The sequence below is a fragment of the Lissotriton helveticus genome, chromosome 8, assembly GCF_964261635.1.
Source record: "Lissotriton helveticus chromosome 8, aLisHel1.1, whole genome shotgun sequence".
In the NCBI taxonomy this organism is placed as follows: domain Eukaryota; kingdom Metazoa; phylum Chordata; class Amphibia; order Caudata; family Salamandridae; genus Lissotriton; species Lissotriton helveticus.
In genome coordinates, this window is record NC_136069.1 from 949,159,343 (window position 1) to 949,180,582 (window position 21,240).

The window sequence follows — 21,240 nt, forward strand, 5'->3', positions numbered from 1 at the left end:
CCAACCTACCCCTCTCTGGAAAAACAATCTAATCCGTTGGTGTAACCAATAGGAGAATGTCCAGCCCATTGACCGAGGAGGTCCGTGTCAGGCTAGGGAACTTCGAGGATAGTCACAGGTTTGTAGTGTGTGCCTCTTGTGAGTCTGTTAGGACGAGACTTGCTGTTTAAACTCAATTGTACCATGTACTGTACCCCTGAAGGCATTGAGATTGAAACTGGAGATGAAGATGCAGCATTCAAAATGATGAATCAGATGGGAGGGATTTCATTATTCCCTGTGTTAACCAAAGAGGATCTGCTATTACATTACATCGACAGTGGCAAAAGAGGTTTGGAATTTTTTAGGGAAGGACATCGGACTCTTTAGAGAGATAGAGCCTGTTCACATATAGATTGAACCTGATACAGAGTATTCCAAAACACCCCCATACAATCTTACTCCGGAAACAATTGCTGAATTCACACCTAGTAATGAACTCATGATTGATCATGGGATTTTGAAGGAGATCCTGGGGAGTCCAAGTAACTCTCCCATTTTGGGTATATAGAAGCCCAACGACGAGTAATGTATTGTGCAGGATCTCCGAAAAATCAACAATATTGTTGTCCATTGTTGTTCCATGGTACCAAATTCATCTGTGATACTATTTTGGATCCCATGTGAAGCCAAATTAATCATGGTTATCGACCTCTGTCAGGCATTCTTCTCGGTTCCACGGCACGAATCTAGCAAATTTTTGTTCGCCTTTAAGCTCGAGTCCGCTTCTTAACGTGGTGTCTTGTACCCCAAGGGTATATCGAAAGTCCTTCCATCTTCAAACAAATCTTAAAGAAAAATCACAAATCTTTAGTCACGCCATGCAACTCAGTTCTGATACAGTATATCAACGACCTGTTGGTTGCGTCGAATACGCAGGATGAGTGTCGCACAGATACCATTGCTTTGTTGAACCACCTGGCTGAAAAGGGACATAAAGTGCCCCCAAACAAACTGTTTGCAAGAAGTTCTGAACTTAAGGCGGAAGATTGCAAAAGGTGTCAGGAAGGTGTTGCAACAAAGGATATTGACGATCATGCAAATATATCCACCGCATACTCAGAAAGAGGTAAGGATGTTCCTGGGAGTGGTGGGCTACTGTCATCAGTGGATACCCAGCTTCTCCCTCGTGGCCAAGCCTTTACAGAGGCTGACACACAAGGTTGTTTCTAATCCGGTAACTTGGGACAATGACTGCTTGAGTGCGTTCCTGGAACTGAGAGAGACCCTTTGCTATGCTTCGGCACTGGGAATGCCAGATTACATCAAAGCACTTTCACTCTTCTGCCATGAAATAGAGAGCTGTGCTCTCTCAGTGTTGAATCAGACCAAAGGAGGTGCCCATTGACCAGTTGCTTACTTCTCTGCTACTTTAGAACCAGTAGCATCTGCATTACATGGATGTCTCAAATCATTTGCTGCAATGGGTGTCAGCTTAGAGAGGTATGAAAGTAGTGTGATGAGTCATCTGCTTACGGTGTACATTCCTCTCTCAGTGGAGTTGTTGCTTACTAGAACACGCAAGCAGCATCTCACAAACAGTAGGGTTACTCATTACTGGCAGGTTATACTGGCTGCTGAGAACATCACACTAAAGCCCTGTTCTTCCCTGAACCCAGCCACCTTGATGCCTTTGCCGGAGAACGATAGGGGTGAGCCTGATGGAGAGCATGACTGACTTGACATTTCAGACTTATGCAGCAAGGCCCGTCCTGATATCATTGATGAGGCACTATTTGGAAGCTAAACCCAAACGCTATTTGTAGATGGTCCATGCTTGAGGGACCATGGAGGTAATCTGAGGGCTGCCTATGCTGTCTTTACTGTCACAAGGGTTTAGAAGCTTCCTGTTTACAAGGATTATTCTTCACACAGGGGACTGAGCTGATTGCTCTGACATATGCATGCTGTTTTCTCTGACCAACTGAGGGTGAGCATCTTTACTGATAGCCAATATGGCTTTGGCATACTATATGACTACTATATGACTTTGGATAGTTGTGGTATCAAAGAGGTTTTATGACCTCGTCTGGCTCACCCATCAGGAACAGGGAGGTGGTGAGAAGATTTTTGGAGGCTCTTCATTTTCCTTGATAGGTGGCTGTGGTCAAGTGTCCATCTCATGGTCTGGTGGCTTTGTTACCATTGGACACAGATATTCCGCTTGATACTGTGCTCTAAACGCTCCTATCTTCAATGGGGAATATGTAAATGAGCAAGCTGGTGAGACGATCCCAATCTGGTGTTCGCAGTTGTGGATACTTGGGATGAGGTAAAACAGTTGCCAGAGGAAATTCCAGAGGAAGAGCAGGCTGGATGGGTCAGGGCCGGATGTCTGAAGAGAGAGGATGACATTTGGAATCCGGTGATGGGAGACAGGTGCTGCCCAATAGCTTATTACATCCCATGGTGAGACATATACATGGGCTTACACAAGGGGAGAGAGCTGCAATAGTGAGAGTGTTCAGACAAACTTGGTTCAATCCCAAGTTTCAGGTGATTGATGAAGCTCTGTGCCATAGGTGTGTGACATTCCAGCAGATGAATGTTGGGAGAGGGACGTCAGTTTCCATGAGCCATATTGAGAAGTCAAGAGGACCGTTTAATAGGATTCAGTTAGACTTTGTAGAGATGCCTGTATGTAATGGGCTGAGATACATCTTGGTAGTTGTGTGTGCATCTTATCTCGTTGGGTGGATGCTTACTGGACCAGGAGATGTGCTAGTCGGACAGTGGCAAAGTTGTTGAGGGAGCTCATTCCAAGATTCGGATTTTTGACTACTTTGGAATCAGACCAAGGATCTAATTTTAATGATGAGATCATGAAACTAGTGTGTGCTGCTTTACAAGTAGAGCAGAGGTAACATTGCACTTATCAGCCGGAGGCTTCAGACATTGTGGAACAGATCAACGGTACCTTGAAGTCCCAGTTGGCTAAAGTGTGTTCTTCAACCTCCCTAAAATGGCCTGGTGCTTTACCACTTGTGTTGACAAGTTTCCATAGTATCCCAGACCAAAAGACTCCCCTTTCGCCGCATGAGATACTCATGGGGCGCATTATGAGAGTGCCTGCTGTGCCCAACATCCTTGTAAAAATGTTCAGATGATTTGGTGCTGCACTATTGCAAGGGACTAGCTGAAGTGTCAATCAGTCAGTCAGTCAGTCAAATACACTTTATTCGATTTGTTAAAACCAAAAAAGGCATACAAATTTGCATACATTCATAAAAATAGAGCAATTCATGTATTTACAAACTCAGTGCAAAAAGCTTTTATGAAACATACTCTACCGAATGAATTAAAAATAGTTGATAAGAACAATCAGAATAATACATTCAATGGTGTATTTTTCGTTTTAATTCTAATTGCCGCCACTAAAAAACTAGCCACATGGAAAGTAATGCGGGTGCTACCCAGCATCTGAGAGCAGGTCTGACTTGGATAAAACCAGCCTCTTTCAGTATATTTTTCCCTTATCCCCGCATAGTGCCCGCAGAACATAATGAAATGCAAAGGTCTTGTTGCAAAAAATTATCGCTATTACAGGGCGGGCCATCTTCTGGTTTACACCACGATTGATAACTACCCAGGGAATAATGTATTAGGTTGAATCTGAATTTAGTCAGTAGGGCTCTATGAAAGGGTTTGGTTACAGTCTTACGATATGGCCCAAGTGCGGGAGAGATTGTAAGCATATAATGCCGTCTAACAGAAGGTTTAAAAAATTCCAGCTCCTCGAGCGCCAATCTAAGTCTATCTAAAAAGTGTAACTTAGTCCAGTTGACGTCCTCCCTTCTAATACAAGAAGGGGTTAAAAAGAGCTCCGAGCATCCAAACAGACCAAATGAATGTCTCAACTATTCAAACCAGGGTATTTTTTTTGCGTGAGCCAGTACCATTACATTTTTTAGAATAGCGTGATTCAGAGTTATCTCTGAGTTGAGCCATGTTTTTAGCCATAAAATTATTGGGGCTAGTTTCAGCTTGTCTGAAACATAATCCAAACCCAGCTCAGAATGGATTGAGAAGATGGGGGTGGGCTGGGGAACAGACAGGAGGTATCTTAAGAACCTGTTCTCAGACTAGCTGATGTGGTTTGTTCGGTGTCCCACCAGTTAGACGCGGTGGTTGCATCACTGCACCAGGGAAAGTGTCACACCCTTGCCCCCGGGGACTGTGGACTCAGCAAAAAGCATGTGAGGAAGAGCTGTCTTGAACCTCGCTGGAATGGCCCGCTCCAAGTGATTCTGGTGACAACGTCCGATGTAAGGTGTGGTGGCTTTCCCAACTGTGTGCATAACTCTCATACCCTCAGAGTCTCATGTCCCCTCAATGAAACAGCACTTCTCCCAGAGGAAATGGCAGAGATAGTTGAGAGGCCACAGGAGAGGGTCAGCCAATCTGTCAGGGAACACTCCGGGTCCGAAAGCGTACTAGAGCAACTCGAGGTAAGACCAGGAAGTCGAAGTGTGGTGAGTGGCTCGAGAATAGCTGGTAAAGAGGCAGTGTGTGAGTCGCCTCCTTTCTCTGAAGAGGGAACTAGTGCTGTCAGGCAACACAAGGCAAAAGAGGGTTGGCCCCAGGTGCTTCAAAGAACGAATCAGTGAGTACCATCCGGTTTTGAGCTTGCAACTGCAAAAGAGATGCCGATTCTGAACCAAATGAGAGCGAGGCAGAGGGATCAGGTTCACAAAGGTCTAAAAAACTGAGGGTGCCTTGTCGGAGTTACGCTTCTCCCGAGTGGTCCTACCTATCTGCCTATGCCGACGAGAACTAACTCTGGAATGTGAGTGCTGATCATCGACATTTTGCTGAGGATTCCAGAGACTGAGCTGCATATTCTTCTTTCATTTGCCATTCCTTACCCACCCAGACTGAATGGGCTGCGAAATCTAATCCTGAATGACACTATTTTCCTTCTTATGAACCCAGAACAGTCCCCAGAGGAGATTGCGGAATTAATGGCTGATTTGTTGCAACTACTCACACATGAGCCAGGGTCTGAACTTATAAGAGATGTTGAATGAACTTTGTGAAAACTGCCTATAAACCTGAAGAAATTACTTAACACGAAGTAGAGTTAGGGAAGTCTCACAAAGAATTTTATATACATGTGTATGAACTGAACTTTGAACGAGAGGCTGGTTTGCCTTTCCACAGGTGGAGCACCACAGAGAAGTCTCTGTAGCTGCTATTTCTCTACCGAACTTGATCTGAGCCTAAAGTAGTATGGAAACTAATTGATCTAGTCGTAGACCTAGATGCATATTGGGTACTTTCATTGGTCTTATAGTAGTTGAGTTTGTAGTACTAGTTGTGGTATTGTGTCTCAAACCTGCAGGTAGTATAAATGAGTAAAATGTGCCTAAAACAGCACGTTTGCCTAAACCAAGGGAAGAGGGGTTTATGGTGGTAGGGCAAAACATACACACAGATCTCTCTAAGGGAGATTTTTCCCTAAACGCTTACACTAGGTTACATTATCAGTATGTAGATACAATGGAAATGAAGGATTGCAATGTCTGCATGCAGCTACCCGCTTCAGCTGCTGAGGGCATCACTTACCACCACTTACCTTTGACATATGACATTAGTTGTAGTCTGCTCCTGAGCATATTTTATAACAAAAACATTTTGATTATTACGTTTTAAATTATGATTTGGTCCCTTCAGAAGTGCCATTATTCAAGCACCTAAATAAGCACATGGGCACTAAGGTTGCTGAATATGCTGGTAGATACTTCATCACGTCCCAGACCCTAGACACTGCTTATCCTCACCGACATACTCTAACTTGCACACTTACAGGGACTGAAAAGAAATGTAGCAATAAAGTAAAAGAAAGGTTTAGAGCAAGGAAGGCTTCTGCTGACATTGGGTCTCATTTATGAAAAGTGTTGCATTGCTGCGGGAAAACGGCAATACAACACTTTTCATAACATCATCCTTGCACCACCATGGATGCGCCATATTTACTGTACGGCGCTTGATGCCGTAAGGATTTACAGACACGTCTGTAATCCTGACATATATGTAGCCGCAAAAATGGCGCATTGCTGGAGTGGGTTTGAAAACAGGCGCAACTCCAGCCGCGTACAATTTGGCATGGGGCAAGCCCCATGTTAAAGGCACTGCGTCACCCCTTATGCCTGCTTCAAGCAGGCGTAAGGATTTGATGCACTGATGCCGTAGAAGTGTTGCAGTGAATTCTCATTGATTTCACTGCAACACTTCTATGTGGCTTTTCTGCATCAGGAAGCCCACCCTGCATACATTATATCTGTCGCAGGTATAATGTAGCACAGGGGTTTACAAAGTGACGCATCTGCCTGGATGTGTCACTTTATAAATATGGCAAAGCGTGAAGCATTTTTTGCGCCGCTGCAGCATCACAAAAAGTGATGCCATGGCGGCGTAAGGGCCTCATCAGTAAGGCTCACTGGGTTTCACACTCAAGAGTGGACCAAAGAGGAAAACGACTGCCAATCAGCGGGAGAGACAGAAGCTTTGTCCTTAGATTGGCAGCAAGAAGGCAGATTGTGTATCTATCACAAACAGACAGACTATAGTTCCATATTTGTAGGAAAATGTGTATGTGAGCACACCTTTGATGTCCATGGCTCATGGAAGTTGTAAATAAATGGGCAAGACCTGGTGATCCCTGAAGTTTATTACCTGTGTGGAAAGAATGCCTATTCCAAATTACCCAGTAGATGGTATGGGACCTGTTATTTAGGAGTGATGTTTCCACAGATGTATCATGTAAATGATTTTGATCATCTGGTTTGGGGAAAGACTTCCAGACATAAGTGTGGGCTGAGTGCCGGAGAAATTGTGGGGGATATATTTGAAACAATCATTCTGATTGTTGGAGTGATATTGAATGACATTAAGATTAGAAAACTCTCTACAGTGGTTGATAAATTGTCTACTAACACGGCTGGGTCGTTGTTAGTGGTTAACGTGGAAATTATTCCTATTAGGTGGATGGATTCGAAGAATCGTCTTGCTTTAGATATGCTAGTTGTCAAAGAGGGTGGGGTCTGCAAGATGCTGAAGGTTCAACAGTACAGTTGAATATCCCTGATAAGAGTAAAGATCTGTATAGGTATATAAAGAACATTACTGACCTTCACCATAACCTAAGTGGTTTGGCGAGTGAGGGAGTTTGGGACTCAGTAGGACATGGATATAGTGCTATTGGTAAGTGGTTTACAAATCTGATAAGTGGGCTAGTTGGGTCTATCCTTAAACCGCTGTTCATATTTGTCATTTGTGTGCTTGCCTTGTTTCTACTAGTGAAGGGGTACCGAAACTATTGAGAAAAGAGATTTGAGAGGCAGAGAAGGGGAGAAATGTGGCTGGAGAATGCAAGAGAGAACTATTACCATGACCTAAAGAGATTGCAAAACTTCCAAAGGAAGAGACCTGCAACCACGAAGGTTTAGATCTGTCCAATCAATGAGCACATCTGATAAGATGTAGAGATTGTTGATGGCTTGATACGCCATCAGAGGTGGGATTGGAGAAGTGTAGTTTACGCTTTTATGTTTTAGTTCAGTTCGTTTGATAGGTTCCGTAAGAGTGCATTATAATCATGAATAGCCTGCACTCAAGTACACTGTGTGTGACTAATTTAGGACTAAAAGGGTTTTTATTCAAGATGTCATGGACTCTTTCATCTTACAATGTATGCCACGTGTATAAAAAATGTATCTGACCACTTTGGACATCGCGTTAACACCCAAGAATGAACTACCATTGAAAGTGATTGTGATAAAGTTATAATATCATTGACATAACAATGTAGGAGTAAGAGGGTATTCATGATGTTGCAGATGTTAAATGAACATGTTCTTTGAGTTCCAGAGAAGGTGCATTGAAATCCGTGTAATGCTAATTTAGCCAGAGCAGTAGGCCTACATTGTATTTCTGACTCATTTCCTTGACTAGCATTTAACGTTATTTTGCTTGTAGTGTTAAATGTTGCATGTATTTGTGTTCCCACTGCAGGTGGACAAGTTATCATTAGTTTAGAGCATGGCCCACTGTTCAGTTGATAGAGAGGCCTGGAAAGGAATGGGATAGCGGGGGAAAGAGTCCCCGCGGGAGACGGAGATGGCACCAAAGATGTGTCCTTTGCTTTACCATATGAAGCGGGAGGTGGAGACGGAGCTGAAGAAGGTTGTGATGGAAAGTTACCCAACGCTTGTAGGAGGCACTTATAGTTGGTGAACGCTTTTGTATTAACAAAGTTAGAGACAGCTGACACTTCCTTTGAAGTACAGACCTCTCTTGGCGATTGTGGCTTAGGCTTCATGACCCTAATCGGAGTTACTTCTTCGGAAGACCCTGAGGACTGACACCTTTAAGCTTTCCTTTGTACTTGCTTAGATTACTAGTCCCCTTTATGTAGTGGAGGGATAGTTTGGGAAACTTAAGGGTTCCTTAGAGAAGCCCGATGCAATCGAATTTACATTTGTGTCTTTTAATTACATACGTAGCAATAACCGAGTTACTCGTTTTCTCTTTGTTATACATAGTGAACGGGTTCCGGAGTTTTTAAACTATCATGCTAAGATTTATATATTTGAAAATGTTTCAAACTTACAATAAAATTGACTAATGACATCCTGGTTGTGGACCGGAGTTCCTGGGAATTTCCCCTCCTGGGGTTGGTGAATTGAAGAGTTCCTTACCTCTCATGCTGCTTAACTAGAACCATCGCCAAAGTTAGGAGTTGAGTTTCGGTGTTATCAACAGCAAGTCATATACAATAGGGCGCATACTTCCTGCAATTAGTGACTATGCCTGGTCTGAATGAGCCAGTAAGTCGTAGCTTATAAGTACTTCCATGGTTATAGTAGCATTACAAGTGGATGATGTCCTTCCTATACATAGATATCGCACTCAGTGAATTGCAAGCAGGTAGGTTTAAAATAGTCTCTCTGCACGTACCTGAGTCTCGGACGTCCGCCGAGTCAGGCCTGACAAAAGCCCACAAACAGGAGTCGCTACTTCACAGGTCTTCGGTTGCATCACCTGGCCGGGGAGGACAGCCACATTAGCTGGGACACGCAGGAATAAGGCAGAATAGGAGTAGGGGAAAGTGGGGGAAAGGGAGGGGCGACTTATAAATCCACAAATCTATTCACGGTATTGTCAAGTTTGCTCGACGTTAATGGAAGTGCGTTATTTTGTGCATCATTACAGATTTAACACATTTTTTATAGTCACCCAAAAGCTGGTCCATCGTTATGGTTACATGGCTGGTTCTATTTTAGATAGCATGTTTTCAATAGTTTATAATCATGGGATAATACTCTTATCTTCATTTGGCTATCAAACAGATGTGCCATATTCCAATCACAATATCACATTTTAGCAATTTGCCCGTGTCATTCTTATGTTAAAAACGAGAGTTTAAATTATTTATCCAGATTCAGATTGGAGATCTTAACCCAAAAGACAACTGCACCACTTGGCACAAAAACTCCTGGCAAGCACTCTGCAGCAAAAAAGGTAGAGTAGCCGTTTTATAGGGTGGTGAAATTAGTGTGCTTTGTGTTGCATATTTAAGTTTAAAACAGTGTGGAGACTTGTATGAGAGCATTCACTGTTTATTGGTCTTCTTAATCTGTGAAATTTCGTGAGATTTAGATAAACACGAGATAAAAACAAGACTGACAGAAAAAGCATACCAATAACCATTACACAAAAAAAGTTTTGGATTCTTTAGTTCATTTTTTGCATAATTATATAAAGTAACTTCCAGTACATTTTACTACGTTCATTATTTTCTTTTAGAGACAGACTTTACTTCTATTACATCTATGCATACATGAACAAGCACTGGCAAAGCAATGGGTCCAATATTTGTGACCTATTGGTATTGCGATGATTTTCAGCCATGCTGCACAGCATCCGCCTTGCTGTGTAGCTTGGCGAAAAAAAAAAACCACGAAAGCCTGTAATGGGGCCACTTTGTCATTGGATAGGTACGTGCACCCAGACGTGCAACGCACACTGGGCACAATGGGCTTCAGCCCCCCTGTTGTTTGTGGCAGCCTGGGTTGAGACAGCTTCCCGGGCACACACACAGTACTTCACAGGCCTTTAAAAGACCATTTGCTTGTTAATGAGGTTCTGTTGTTTTTTCACTTCTTCTTAGAGCCCCTGCATCTCCACTCTTCCACTCTATTGCTGGAAAAATTAGCTCCCCCTCCCCCCAAGATTTTTTCTCAGCGCCCCTCCGCCCCCCCCCCCGAAATTTGGCTCTAGCTGCGCCTCTGCGTGCACCACACCTGCATGTCTACATACGAAGCATGGGCTTTTCCTACTTAGATCAGTAACTAAAAAGAAAAGAAAATGTGCAAAAGCATTTTTATTTCAAAGTGGGTGGGGTAAGTGGAAGAAACACATGGAGTATTGAGGAATGGTGAATCAACACAGGTAAGTGCGGGGTGAATGGCGTAGCAACATGGGGAGGGTGGGTGAACGCTGAAGCAGCACAGGAGTCGACATGAAAAGTAATGGCGGCAGAGCTGGAGCGGACTCGATAGTAACAGGGGGGTTGGAGTGAAAGCAACATGGGGGTTGGGGAAAAGCAACATGGAGGGCACGTAGGATGAGGCAATGAAGAGCAGCACAAGAGACAGCACAAAAGAGAGGGTGGAGGGGAGAATAAGTCGGGCAACACAGAGGGCAAGTGAAGAGATGTACATAAGGAAAAAGGCACAAAAGTGCACACACTCTAATGGAGTCCTTCATACAAAAGAAAAAAGACAATGCCAGCCCCTCAAATATGTAAAGATGCAATGATCGACGGGATGGACACATTTATTTATTTATTTATAGTCGGATTTGTAATGTACATGGCTGTCCCAGCGACAGGGCGTCCCAGCGCCACCAAAGACAATTGAGAGTGCGTGTGGAGGGAAAAAAAGTTAAGCCGGGAAGAGCCAGGTCTTTATGGCTTTACGAAATGCAAAATGATTCTGGATCCCTCTGATAGAGACAGGGAGTGAATTCCATAGTTTTGCCACAAGACTGCGAAAAGAGCGACCTCCCGCTCTAGCTCTTGAGACTCGAGGGATACAGATCAGGGCTTGGTCGGCAGACATTAAGGTGCGCCGCGGCGCATAGAACGCTAGCAAATTAGCCAGTCCCAAAGGTGCTTGTTGAGTCAGAACCCTGTGAGACACACAGAGTATTTTAAATTGGATTCGTTTTTCGACTGGCAGCCAGTGTAATTTAGGAAGAAAATGTGAAACAGAGCAAAATTTCAGGAGTGCCACAAGAATGCGTGCCGCTGCGTTCTGAATTCTCTGCAGGCGCCTAATACTGGACTTATTAGCACCAAGATAAGGAGAATTACCATAGTCCAGTCTATATCAAATTATCGCCTGGACAATGGTTTGACGCACTTTAGGAGGGAAAAAACCCAAGGGAGGTTTTAAACCTCGCAGGAGCCCGAAACAAATCCCTGCCACAGCTTTCGATTGAGTGTCGAAGGTAAGATCACTGTCAATCCACACACCAAGGTTCTTTACTGTCTCTTTGGGCAAAGGAGCCAGTTTGAGACGATCTGGCCAGCACAGCTCGGACCACATGTTCCAGTCCTTCCCGAACAGCAAAACCTCTGACTTACTGGCATTCAACTGCAAGCAGTTTACAGCCATCCAATCCGCAACCTCTAGCAGGTCCTCCTTAAACTTTTCCAGGTTATGACTACATTTCTTAGAGAAGGCAATCACCAATTGGGTGTCGTCAGCATACAACACCAGTGACAGCCATCTACGTTTATCCACCAACGCAAGAGGTTGAACGTGTGTTTGTGTTGACCATGACTCAATAGGACCGTCTCAAGGAAACGAGGCATCAGGCAACAAAAGGCCTGGGTTGAAAAATCACCGGAAACAGAAGAGAAAAGCGAGGAACAAACATACTACCAACTAGAATACTACCATAAAGTCATATTTCCCAGCTGAGGCCAAGTCCCCAAAAGGAGATCTAACTGCACAGAGGGCAAGCAGGGCATCGATATCCTCGCAGATCTCGATGAATCCTTCCAACCAAGCAAGCGGCATGATCTCGATGATTCCTCCTCACCAGGTAAGCGGCATGAATGACGAGAACACAGAGAGAACAAACACGGATGGAACCCAGTCCTCTCAGATCACGAAGACTCCTGTAATCCAAATGAGTCACATGAGTAATGTTCATCCATGGAGTCCAAATTTGAATCAACTAACGAGTAGCATTAAGTCAAAAAACCCTCTCGCTGAGGGTTGAATGGATGCGTGTGCTGATAGCGAAATCATTTATGGGGCACCTACAAGTAATTTGAAGTGTTCCCATCAGAGTTCCATCCTGTACCACCCTACATCATTTTGGAAAATCACCAGTAATGCACAAGGGAGGACCCAATGTACGATTTGGCACAGCGTTAGCCTGGTAAGGATTGATTACCCAATGGGAGTTATATAACAGGTAGGTATCAGGAGGTAACTAGAAAGCAGTGCTAATTAGTGTAGAAAATAAAAAAAATTCAAAAGTGGTGGTTTAAAAAGGGGTAGAAGAAGGAAAATGAGTTTAATAGAAACCTTCCGCTCCCACTATCTAAAAACAGTGCAAAAGGTAGTGTCAGCAAATAACTACCTAGACAGTTTACATAGTCATGGTCGACATGTTTCTGCAGTTTTATGTGTGCCCCGGGGTCACTTACTGCTTCGTCAGGACCTATAAAGCTACTGCTTATTATGTGCTAAAATAAATGAATAAATAAGGGAATTCAAATGAATTAAATATCACCTTCAAATCTCCTGATGAGAAGACCGTTGGATTTCGCAAGACAGCACACACATGAAAGGAAAAAGAGAACACGCCTGTTAGCAGGTATCTCTTACGAGGCTCACATCATGCAGAATGCCTCGCTGTATAATGGTGACTCATCCATTATATTAAACACTTATCTTGTTCTATCAAAGAGTCACAAGAGAGCGCAAATACCATACATGAAAAATACTCACCCGCTATTTAGGAGAATGTTGCCCCACCTCACCCGGCACTAGCTCAGGTACAACGGAGCCCCGCTCTGTGTAGGCATACAATACAAACAGAGAAAACGGATCAAAGGAGGCAATGTCTGGCTGAGACAAGCCACTCGACATTAAGTAGTTAGAGGAAGCGCCAGTATCTAACACAGAACTCACCTATCCGTCGGTACTCCAGACGTCCATCTGGGCTGTCTGTGGGAGGTACCGACGGGGTGAGTCAGCCCGCTTTTATGAGTATCGGTGTACACCTTGAAAGTTAGACGCCGCGCCCTCAGCTGGACACGTCGTGCGACGACTTCCGGGTGTAGTGAATTGTTTACCGAGAGGTCAGAGCGGCGCGCTGGCGTGACTGCGTCGCACTTAGACCCCTGGGTATTGTAGTTCTACCGGGCCGTGTATCTTACTAACAAATAGGAACTCCGTGGTCTTAATGTATATATTGAGGAGTCCACTCATATCATAATTAAATGGTGTCATTCCGTCAGGAGACACCAAAGGGAGATATTGTATACGGTAGTGAGTAGTTTGCCAAGAGGTCGGAGCGGCGCGCTGGCATGACTGCGTCGCGCTAAGACCCCTGGGTGTTGTAGTTCTACCGAGTCGTGTATTTGCTGTCAATTAGGAGCTCCGTGGTCTTAATGTTTATTTTGAGGAGTCCTCTCATATCATAATTAATTGGCGTCATTCCGTCGGGAGACACCTGCGGGAAAGGTGCGAAATATTGTATGAGGTGTCAATATATACTCTCGCGCCACTTAGGCGCTAAGTCATCTTATTAATGTAATTCATTCTGGGCGTCAAGACCGGATGACCTGCGTGAGCACGTTTACCACACATTCCAACCAAATCCAGAGAATAGTCAAAAAACACTGGAGTATTCTCAACACTGGAGGTGATTCCATCCCAGCCCCGTTGTTCGCATTCAAAAGAGGGCAGAATTTGAGGGACAAACTAGTCCACACTCGCCCCAAAGGAGTACTACCACGAGCACTGGGAACATTGTGGGACATGCCTGCGGCGACAGGACATCATCCCTGCGGGAACTGCGCAGCATGTCCCAATACCACCAGATCCCAAACGATTGACATAGGGACTGGTCGACCCTGGGAGCAGCGGAGATTTACTAATTGTAATAGCTCCAATTTGGTGTACTTAATCAGTTGCCCATGCAGGAAGAGATATGTGGGCATGACCACCCGCAAAATAAAGACACGCATTTCAGAACATAAAAGCTCTATTCGGTGCTCAAGACAGTCAACTAGACTGACGAACCACTTTTTATTAGCTAAACATGTTCCGTCCGATCTACATTGGACTGTGTTAGAGCAACCGCTGATACCTACCCACATCACGGACATTAAAAGCTTTTTGTTCCGGCGTGAACAGAGATGGGTGTACAAATTGGGGACAGATAAACAAGGCCTTAATGAAGATATTACTTGGATGTCACTTTAAGCTGTACGAACTACACTCATTACACTGAAACAAGATTCTGATATCTATGAGTGAACTGCCCCGAGTTATATACTTTGTCGACACCAGTAACAAACTACATCCATCCGTTAGCGACATGTAATCAAGTTGCACTGTCTAGTGTAACCATACCAACACAATGACAAAGTGCGGTAGTGGCGCGAGTACACACTGACATCCCAGGCAATATCTCGCACCTCCCTTGGTGAGTCCCATTATCTTCTGGTATGTCCCTCCAGCTCAAGGGCCCAGAATGAATTACATTAATAAGATGACTTAGCGCCTAAGTGGCGCGAGAGTATATATTGACACCTCATACAATATTTCGCACCTTTCCCGCAGGTGTCTCCCGACGGAATGATGCCAATTAATTATGATATGAGAGGACTCCTCAAAATAAACATTAAGACCACGGAGCTCCTAATTGACAGCAAATACACGACTCGGTAGAACTACAACACCCAGGGGTCTTAGCGCGACGCAGTCATGCCAGCGCGCCGCTCCGACCTCTTGGCAAACTACTCACTACCGTATACAATATCTCCCTTTGGTGTCTCCTGACGGAATGACACCATTTAATTATGATATGAGTGGACTCCTCAATATATACATTAAGACCACGGAGTTCCTATTTGTTAGTAAGATACACGGCCCGGTAGAACTACAATACCCAGGGGTCTAAGTGCGACGCAGTCACGCCAGCGCGCCACTCTGACCTCTCGGTAAACAATTCACTACACCCGGAAGTCGTCGCACGACGCGTCCAGCTGAGGGCGCGGCGTCTAACTTTCAAGGTGTACACCGATACTCATAAAAGCGGGCTGACTCACCCCGTCGGTACCTCCCACAGACAGCCCAGATGGACGTCTGGAGTACCGACGGATAGGTGAGTTCTGTGTTAGATACTGGCGCTTCCTCTAACTACTTAATGTCGAGTGGCTTGTCTCAGCCAGACATTGCCTCCTTTGATCCGTTTTCTCTGTTTGTATTGTATGCCTACACAGAGCGGGGCTCCGTTGTACCTGAGCTAGTGCCGGGTGAGGTGGGGCAACATTCTCCTAAATAGCGGGTGAGTGTTTTTCATGTATGGTATTTGCGCTCTCTTGTGACTCTTTGATAGAACAAGATAAGTGTTTAATATAATGGATGAGTCACCATTATACAGCGAGGCATTCTGCATGATGTGAGCCTCGTAAGAGATACCTGCTAACAGGCGTGTTCTCTTTTTCCTTTCATGTGTGTGCTGTCTTGCGAAATCCAACGGTCTTCTCATCAGGAGATTTGAAGGTGATATTTAATTCATTTGAATTCCCTTATTTATTCATTTATTTTAGCACATAATAAGCAGTAGCTTTATAGGTCCTGACGAAGCAGTAAGTGACCCCGGGGCACACATAAAACTGCAGAAACATGTCGACCATGACTATGTAAACTGTCTAGGTAGTTATTTGCTGACACTACCTTTTGCACTGTTTTTAGATAGTGGGAGCGGAAGGTTTCTATTAAACTCATTTTCCTTCTTCTACCCCTTTTTAAACCACCACTTTTGAATTTTTTTTATTTTCTACACTAATTAGCACTGCTTTCTAGTTACCTCCTGATACCTACCTGTTATATAACTCCCATTGGGTAATCAATCCTTACCAGGCTAACGCTGTGCCAAATCGTACATTGGGTCCTCCCTTGTGCATTACTGGTGATTTTCCAAAATGATGTAGGGTGGTACAGGATGGAACTCTGATGGGAACACTTCAAATTACTTGTAGGTGCCCCATAAATGATTTCGCTATCAGCACACGCATCCATTCAACCCTCAGCGAGAGGGTTTTTTGACTTAATGCTACTCGTTAGTTGGTTTCTAGTAGTCTTGAGGGTCGTAGCATTGTGGTCGTAAAACCTTCCCTCCGACCCCCCCATAGTTAATATTGTCCAAATTTGAATACCTGCAGGGACAAACAGCCCATCGTTACCAGAGAAAGCTCTAAGAAGAGATACAACGCAGATGCTCCAAACATGGTAGGGTCTGACGAATTTTCAACAACAGCGCTGACAAACTCCTGGACTAATGAAGAACTGCAAGCCACAGGGGCTAATCACAGCAGTTTTCGACAGGAGGAATAAAAGATAATTCTGTTTATGCCGGTGATTGCTTATCAAGAAGAATACCAACAACCAAGGGGCTGAAGCAGGGGTGCGTGTTGGCGCTGACTCTGTTTAATCTATTCATGGCAGATCTCTCGCCAGAACTGGACAATTGCAATCACCACGCCCCTAATCTTGGAGGCTTCACCCTCTCGAATTTGCTCTATGCAGACAATCTCGTCCTTATCAGCTGTCAACTGGCCTGCAACATCTGATAAACACCACAATCAACTTCTCCACCAAGAACGGAATAAATATAAACTTAGGCAAAACCAAAGTAATGGTTATAAATCAGAAAAAGAAAGCACATCGGTTTCGTTGGGAGTTGGAAGGTTTGAAATTCGACATTGTAGAAGAATTCAAATACTTGGGCATAACACTAGAAAGCAAAGGCACGTTCCTCCCACAAAAAGCAACCATAAGAGGCAGAGGATCTATAATAGCTGTCGCATTAAAAAAGATCAAACAAAAAAACCTGGCCCGAGTTTCTCTCCCTTATTACAGGTAATTTGAGCGAAACTCTTCCCTACTATCATCTATGGAAGTGAGTGACTATGAGGAAAAGATGCCGGCGTCCTAGACAGGTCAGTGTCAAGGGCAATAAATATAATATTTAATCTCCCACAGTATACTTCGCCGGCACAAATAATATTAGAGTTTGGACTACTAAAACAGCAAATAGCACACAAGGGAGCTTATGTAAAATGCTGGCACAAAATAAAGGGAGCAGATCCAGGGACACAGAGGGGCCGATTCACAGAACTAACTAACGACAACATCCTAAACTAAATACTTTTGGTATTCACAGAAGGCATTTGGTAGTCTTAAGTTAGGATTTTGTCTTAAATTAGAATTTTGTCCTAAATTCGGATTTTGTCTTAAATTAGGATTTTGTCTTAAATTAGAATTTTGTCTTAAATTAGGAATTAGTCCTAAATTAGGATTTTTCCTAAATTAGGATTTTGTCTTTAGTTAGGATTTTGTCTTAAGTTAAACTTAAGTTTAAACTTAAATTTAATTTAAGACAAAATCCTAATTTAGGACAAATTCCTAATTTAAGACAAAATCCTGACTTAAGAAAAAATCCTAACTAAGGATAAAATCCTAATTTAGGACAAAATCCTAACTTAAGCCAAAATCTTAATTTAAGACAAAATCCTAATTTAAGGCTACTAAATGCCTTCTGTGAATACAAAAAGTAGTAAGTTTAGAATTTTGTCATAAGTTAGTTCTGTGAATCGGGCCCTGAGTGCTTATTTATGGAGCGAGCTTAACTGGAAAAAAGAAAGTGCAGCTATGACTTATTTACAATATTCAATTGACTGCTTGGCCTTAGAGGTCCCTTGGGGTATAATTGGGGCCCATAAACGTTTTAAAGGAAAAATACCTGCATCTAAGGCTGGGCATTTTACCATCAATGTTGCATCTGCCCCCATAGAAACATCCACAGCCAAAAACACTGTGCAGATTATGCGGATAGGAGAAAGAAGTCATTCTACACCTACTGTGCATATGCAAGAGTTTAGACAGGGAGCGCAGAATTTTGCTAAAGCCTGCCCTGAGAAGAAAACCGATGAGAACATGCAGCAGACAGTGAAAGCTTGCTTTGAAGGAGGGGACATCTGGTTAGCTTGCTGCCTGGTTCGATTCATGGGTGTAGCAGGAACAAAGTTAATGGTGGGTGTAGCAGGAACGATGGGCTCGATTCACAGAACTAACTTAAGACAAAATCCTAAACTTACTACGATTTTGGTATTTACAGAAGATACTTACTCATTATGGTACTCACAGAAGGCACTTGCTCATTTTGGTATTCACAGTAGGCACGTACTCATTGAATTGTCTTTGCTTTAAATATTTTTATTGATTTTCTTCCAACCTTAAACATCTGGCATTGTTCCTTACACAATTGTGGTTCAATACAAGTCTTGATAATATAATCTGGAATATCTTCCAACCATGTTGTATAGTCACATGTTTCGTAAACCGGACCAATGAATACAACAATGTATATATAAGCCAGTCCCTCTCCCAGTCCCTCCCCAACCCCTGCCACCGGTGTGTCCTCCTTTAACATAATAATATAACAAATCCTATAATATAGTATTTCAGGTTAATGTAACTCTTCTCCCTCAGGTTTATGCAATCCAGCCTATTATGTTCCCATTACTAGGGCGGTGCCACCTGAAACTGTTAGGAGCCCCTCTATGATCCACTAGCTCGGGGTGCTCCCATCGGCATTTCCAACACCAAATCTCCACCAGATTTTGTTTCCGGCATCTGTATCGACACAAGCAACGCCTCCCACGCCTTTGCAGTTTCTAGTGTTTTGTCATTGTTGGATCTCGTAGCGCATTCGGTATACAGGGACAATTCCTCAGATGGGTTCGATCTTTGTACGAACTACCAATGGCAATAGTTAGCTATGCTGGAGCCAATTCAGCTAACTTCGCAGTTAAAAGGGGGACTAGGCAGGGGTGTCCTTTATCACCCCTGCTTTTCGCTCTAGCCTTGGAGCCATTTTTAAATGCATTGTCTGTTCAAGATAATATAATACCAATACACCATGGTGGCAAGAGTTTGAAAATAACCGCTTTTGCTGACGATATAGCGATATTTACAACAGATTTAGTTTTGGCACTCCCAGAGATAATCAAAGAAGCTAGTAAATTTGGAGAGATATCTGGGTATAAACTAAACGTTATCAAAACTCAAGTAATTGCCAACTACAAACCTGCTCAACCGATATTAGGACTCTGTACCCATGCTACCTATTTGGGAGTTAAGCTTGCAGCAGAAACAGAGAAAATTGTCGCATTGAACTATGACCCCTTACTTAAGGAAATAACTACATCTTTAAACAAGCACTGGCGTTGCCAATAGGTCTCGCATTAGGAAAGTTTGAGCTATTGGTATTGTAAATGACACATTTTTTATTTATGTGTTGGTTTTGAAAATAGCGAAATTAATAGCTTTGTCATTTACAAAGACAATACTTTTAACTTTTGCAAATGTGACACCTATAGCATTTGTAATGCAATATGTGTTGTATTTACGTGACTTGGATGTATTGATATTACGAATAACCATTGATTTTAATTTTTTTTATTAATAAAAGTTATTGTAATTTATAATGGCAATAGATTAAACTTTTGTAAATAACTTTTGTGAAGATTATGTTCAGTGTATTTTATTGTGACGAAAATCCAAGAACAGAAGTGAAATATTAACATCTTTATGTGACATTTGTAATAAAGCTTGAAACATTGAGAGAACATATTTGAACCAGTTGTTGTTGAATGGTTGCACAGATGCTGTGGTGGCGCTGAGTGATGTGATGGTGCCCCTTGGTGGTGCTGAGTGATGCTGTGGTGATGCGATAGAGTGTAATTATGTGGCATGTAACTAATTGGCACTGAGTGGTATTTGGAGTGTATGTTGCATTGAGTGCAGTGTAATTATGTGGCATGTAATTATGTGGCACTGAGTGGTATTTGGAGTGTATGTTGCGTTGAGCGCAGTGTAAATAGGTAGCATATGTAAATATGTAGCATATACTTATGTGGCACTGAGTGGTATTTGGAGTGTATGTTGCATTGAGTGCAGTGTAATTATGTGGCACTGAGTGGTATTTGGAGTGTATGTTGCGTTGAGCGCAGTGTAATTATGTAGCATATAATTATGAGGCACTGAGTGGTATTGTTTGGAGTGTATGTTGCATTGAGTGTATGTAATTATGTAGCATATAATTATGTAGCATTGTGTGGAGTGTGTGTTGCATTCAGTAGAGTGTAATTATGTGCCGTGTAATTATGTGGCACTGAGTTGTTTTTGGAGTGTATGTTGCATTGAGTGCAGTGTAATTATGTGGCGTGTAACTATGTGGCACTGAGTGGTATTTGGAGTGTATGTTGAATTGAATGCAGTGTAACTATTTGGCACTGAGTGGTATTTGGAGTGTATGTTGCATTGAGTGCAGTGTAATTATGAGGTGTGTAAGTATGTGGCACAGAGTGGTATTTGGAGTGTATAATGCATGGAGTGCAGTGTAAATATGTGCCGTGTAATTATGTGGCACTGAGTGGTATTTGGAGTGTATGTTGCGTTGAGCGCAGTGTCATTATGTGGGGTGTAATTATGTGGCACTGAGTGGTATTTGGAGTGTATGTTGCATTGAGTGCAGTGTAATTATATTAGAGAGCATTCACAGTATCCCCTCGATCCTGCATTTTCCTTTGAATGGCCATTCATAACTTATGAAACAATATGCATCAACCGGTAAGACGGTGCTAGGCAGATACATATATTTTCCTGAAAGTCCAGTCACGATGTATCTGAAAATAATACTTTAAAAATGGTGTACTTGGTATCAGAAGGAAGGCGGTTAATGGGAGCGAGCTCTGCTTTAAAATAAACTCATAAGTATTGTACATAAAAAACATCGGTAAATGAGCCGCTTCACATTGCGAGGAATCATGGCGCCTGCTCGTGAGCGCAACACCCCCACCCCACCTTGCTCCATCCCCCC

General features: G+C 43.1%; 1 protein-coding gene across 3 annotated transcripts in view; it reads right to left on the bottom strand.

Annotated features, from left to right (window-relative positions):
* Positions 1–21,240, bottom strand: part of PCYT1B (phosphate cytidylyltransferase 1B, choline) — a 715,710-nt gene that overhangs the window by 145,841 nt on the left and 548,629 nt on the right. For 2 of the 3 annotated variants that reach the window (XM_078657804.1, XM_078657801.1), the window contains one exon: positions 8,998–9,081. The exons of the other annotated variant lie outside the window; for it this stretch is intronic. In XM_078657804.1, the coding sequence (XP_078513930.1) occupies positions 8,998–9,081 (84 nt within the window). The remainder of the gene's footprint in view (positions 1–8,997; positions 9,082–21,240) is intronic. 3 annotated transcript variants of the gene reach the window in all.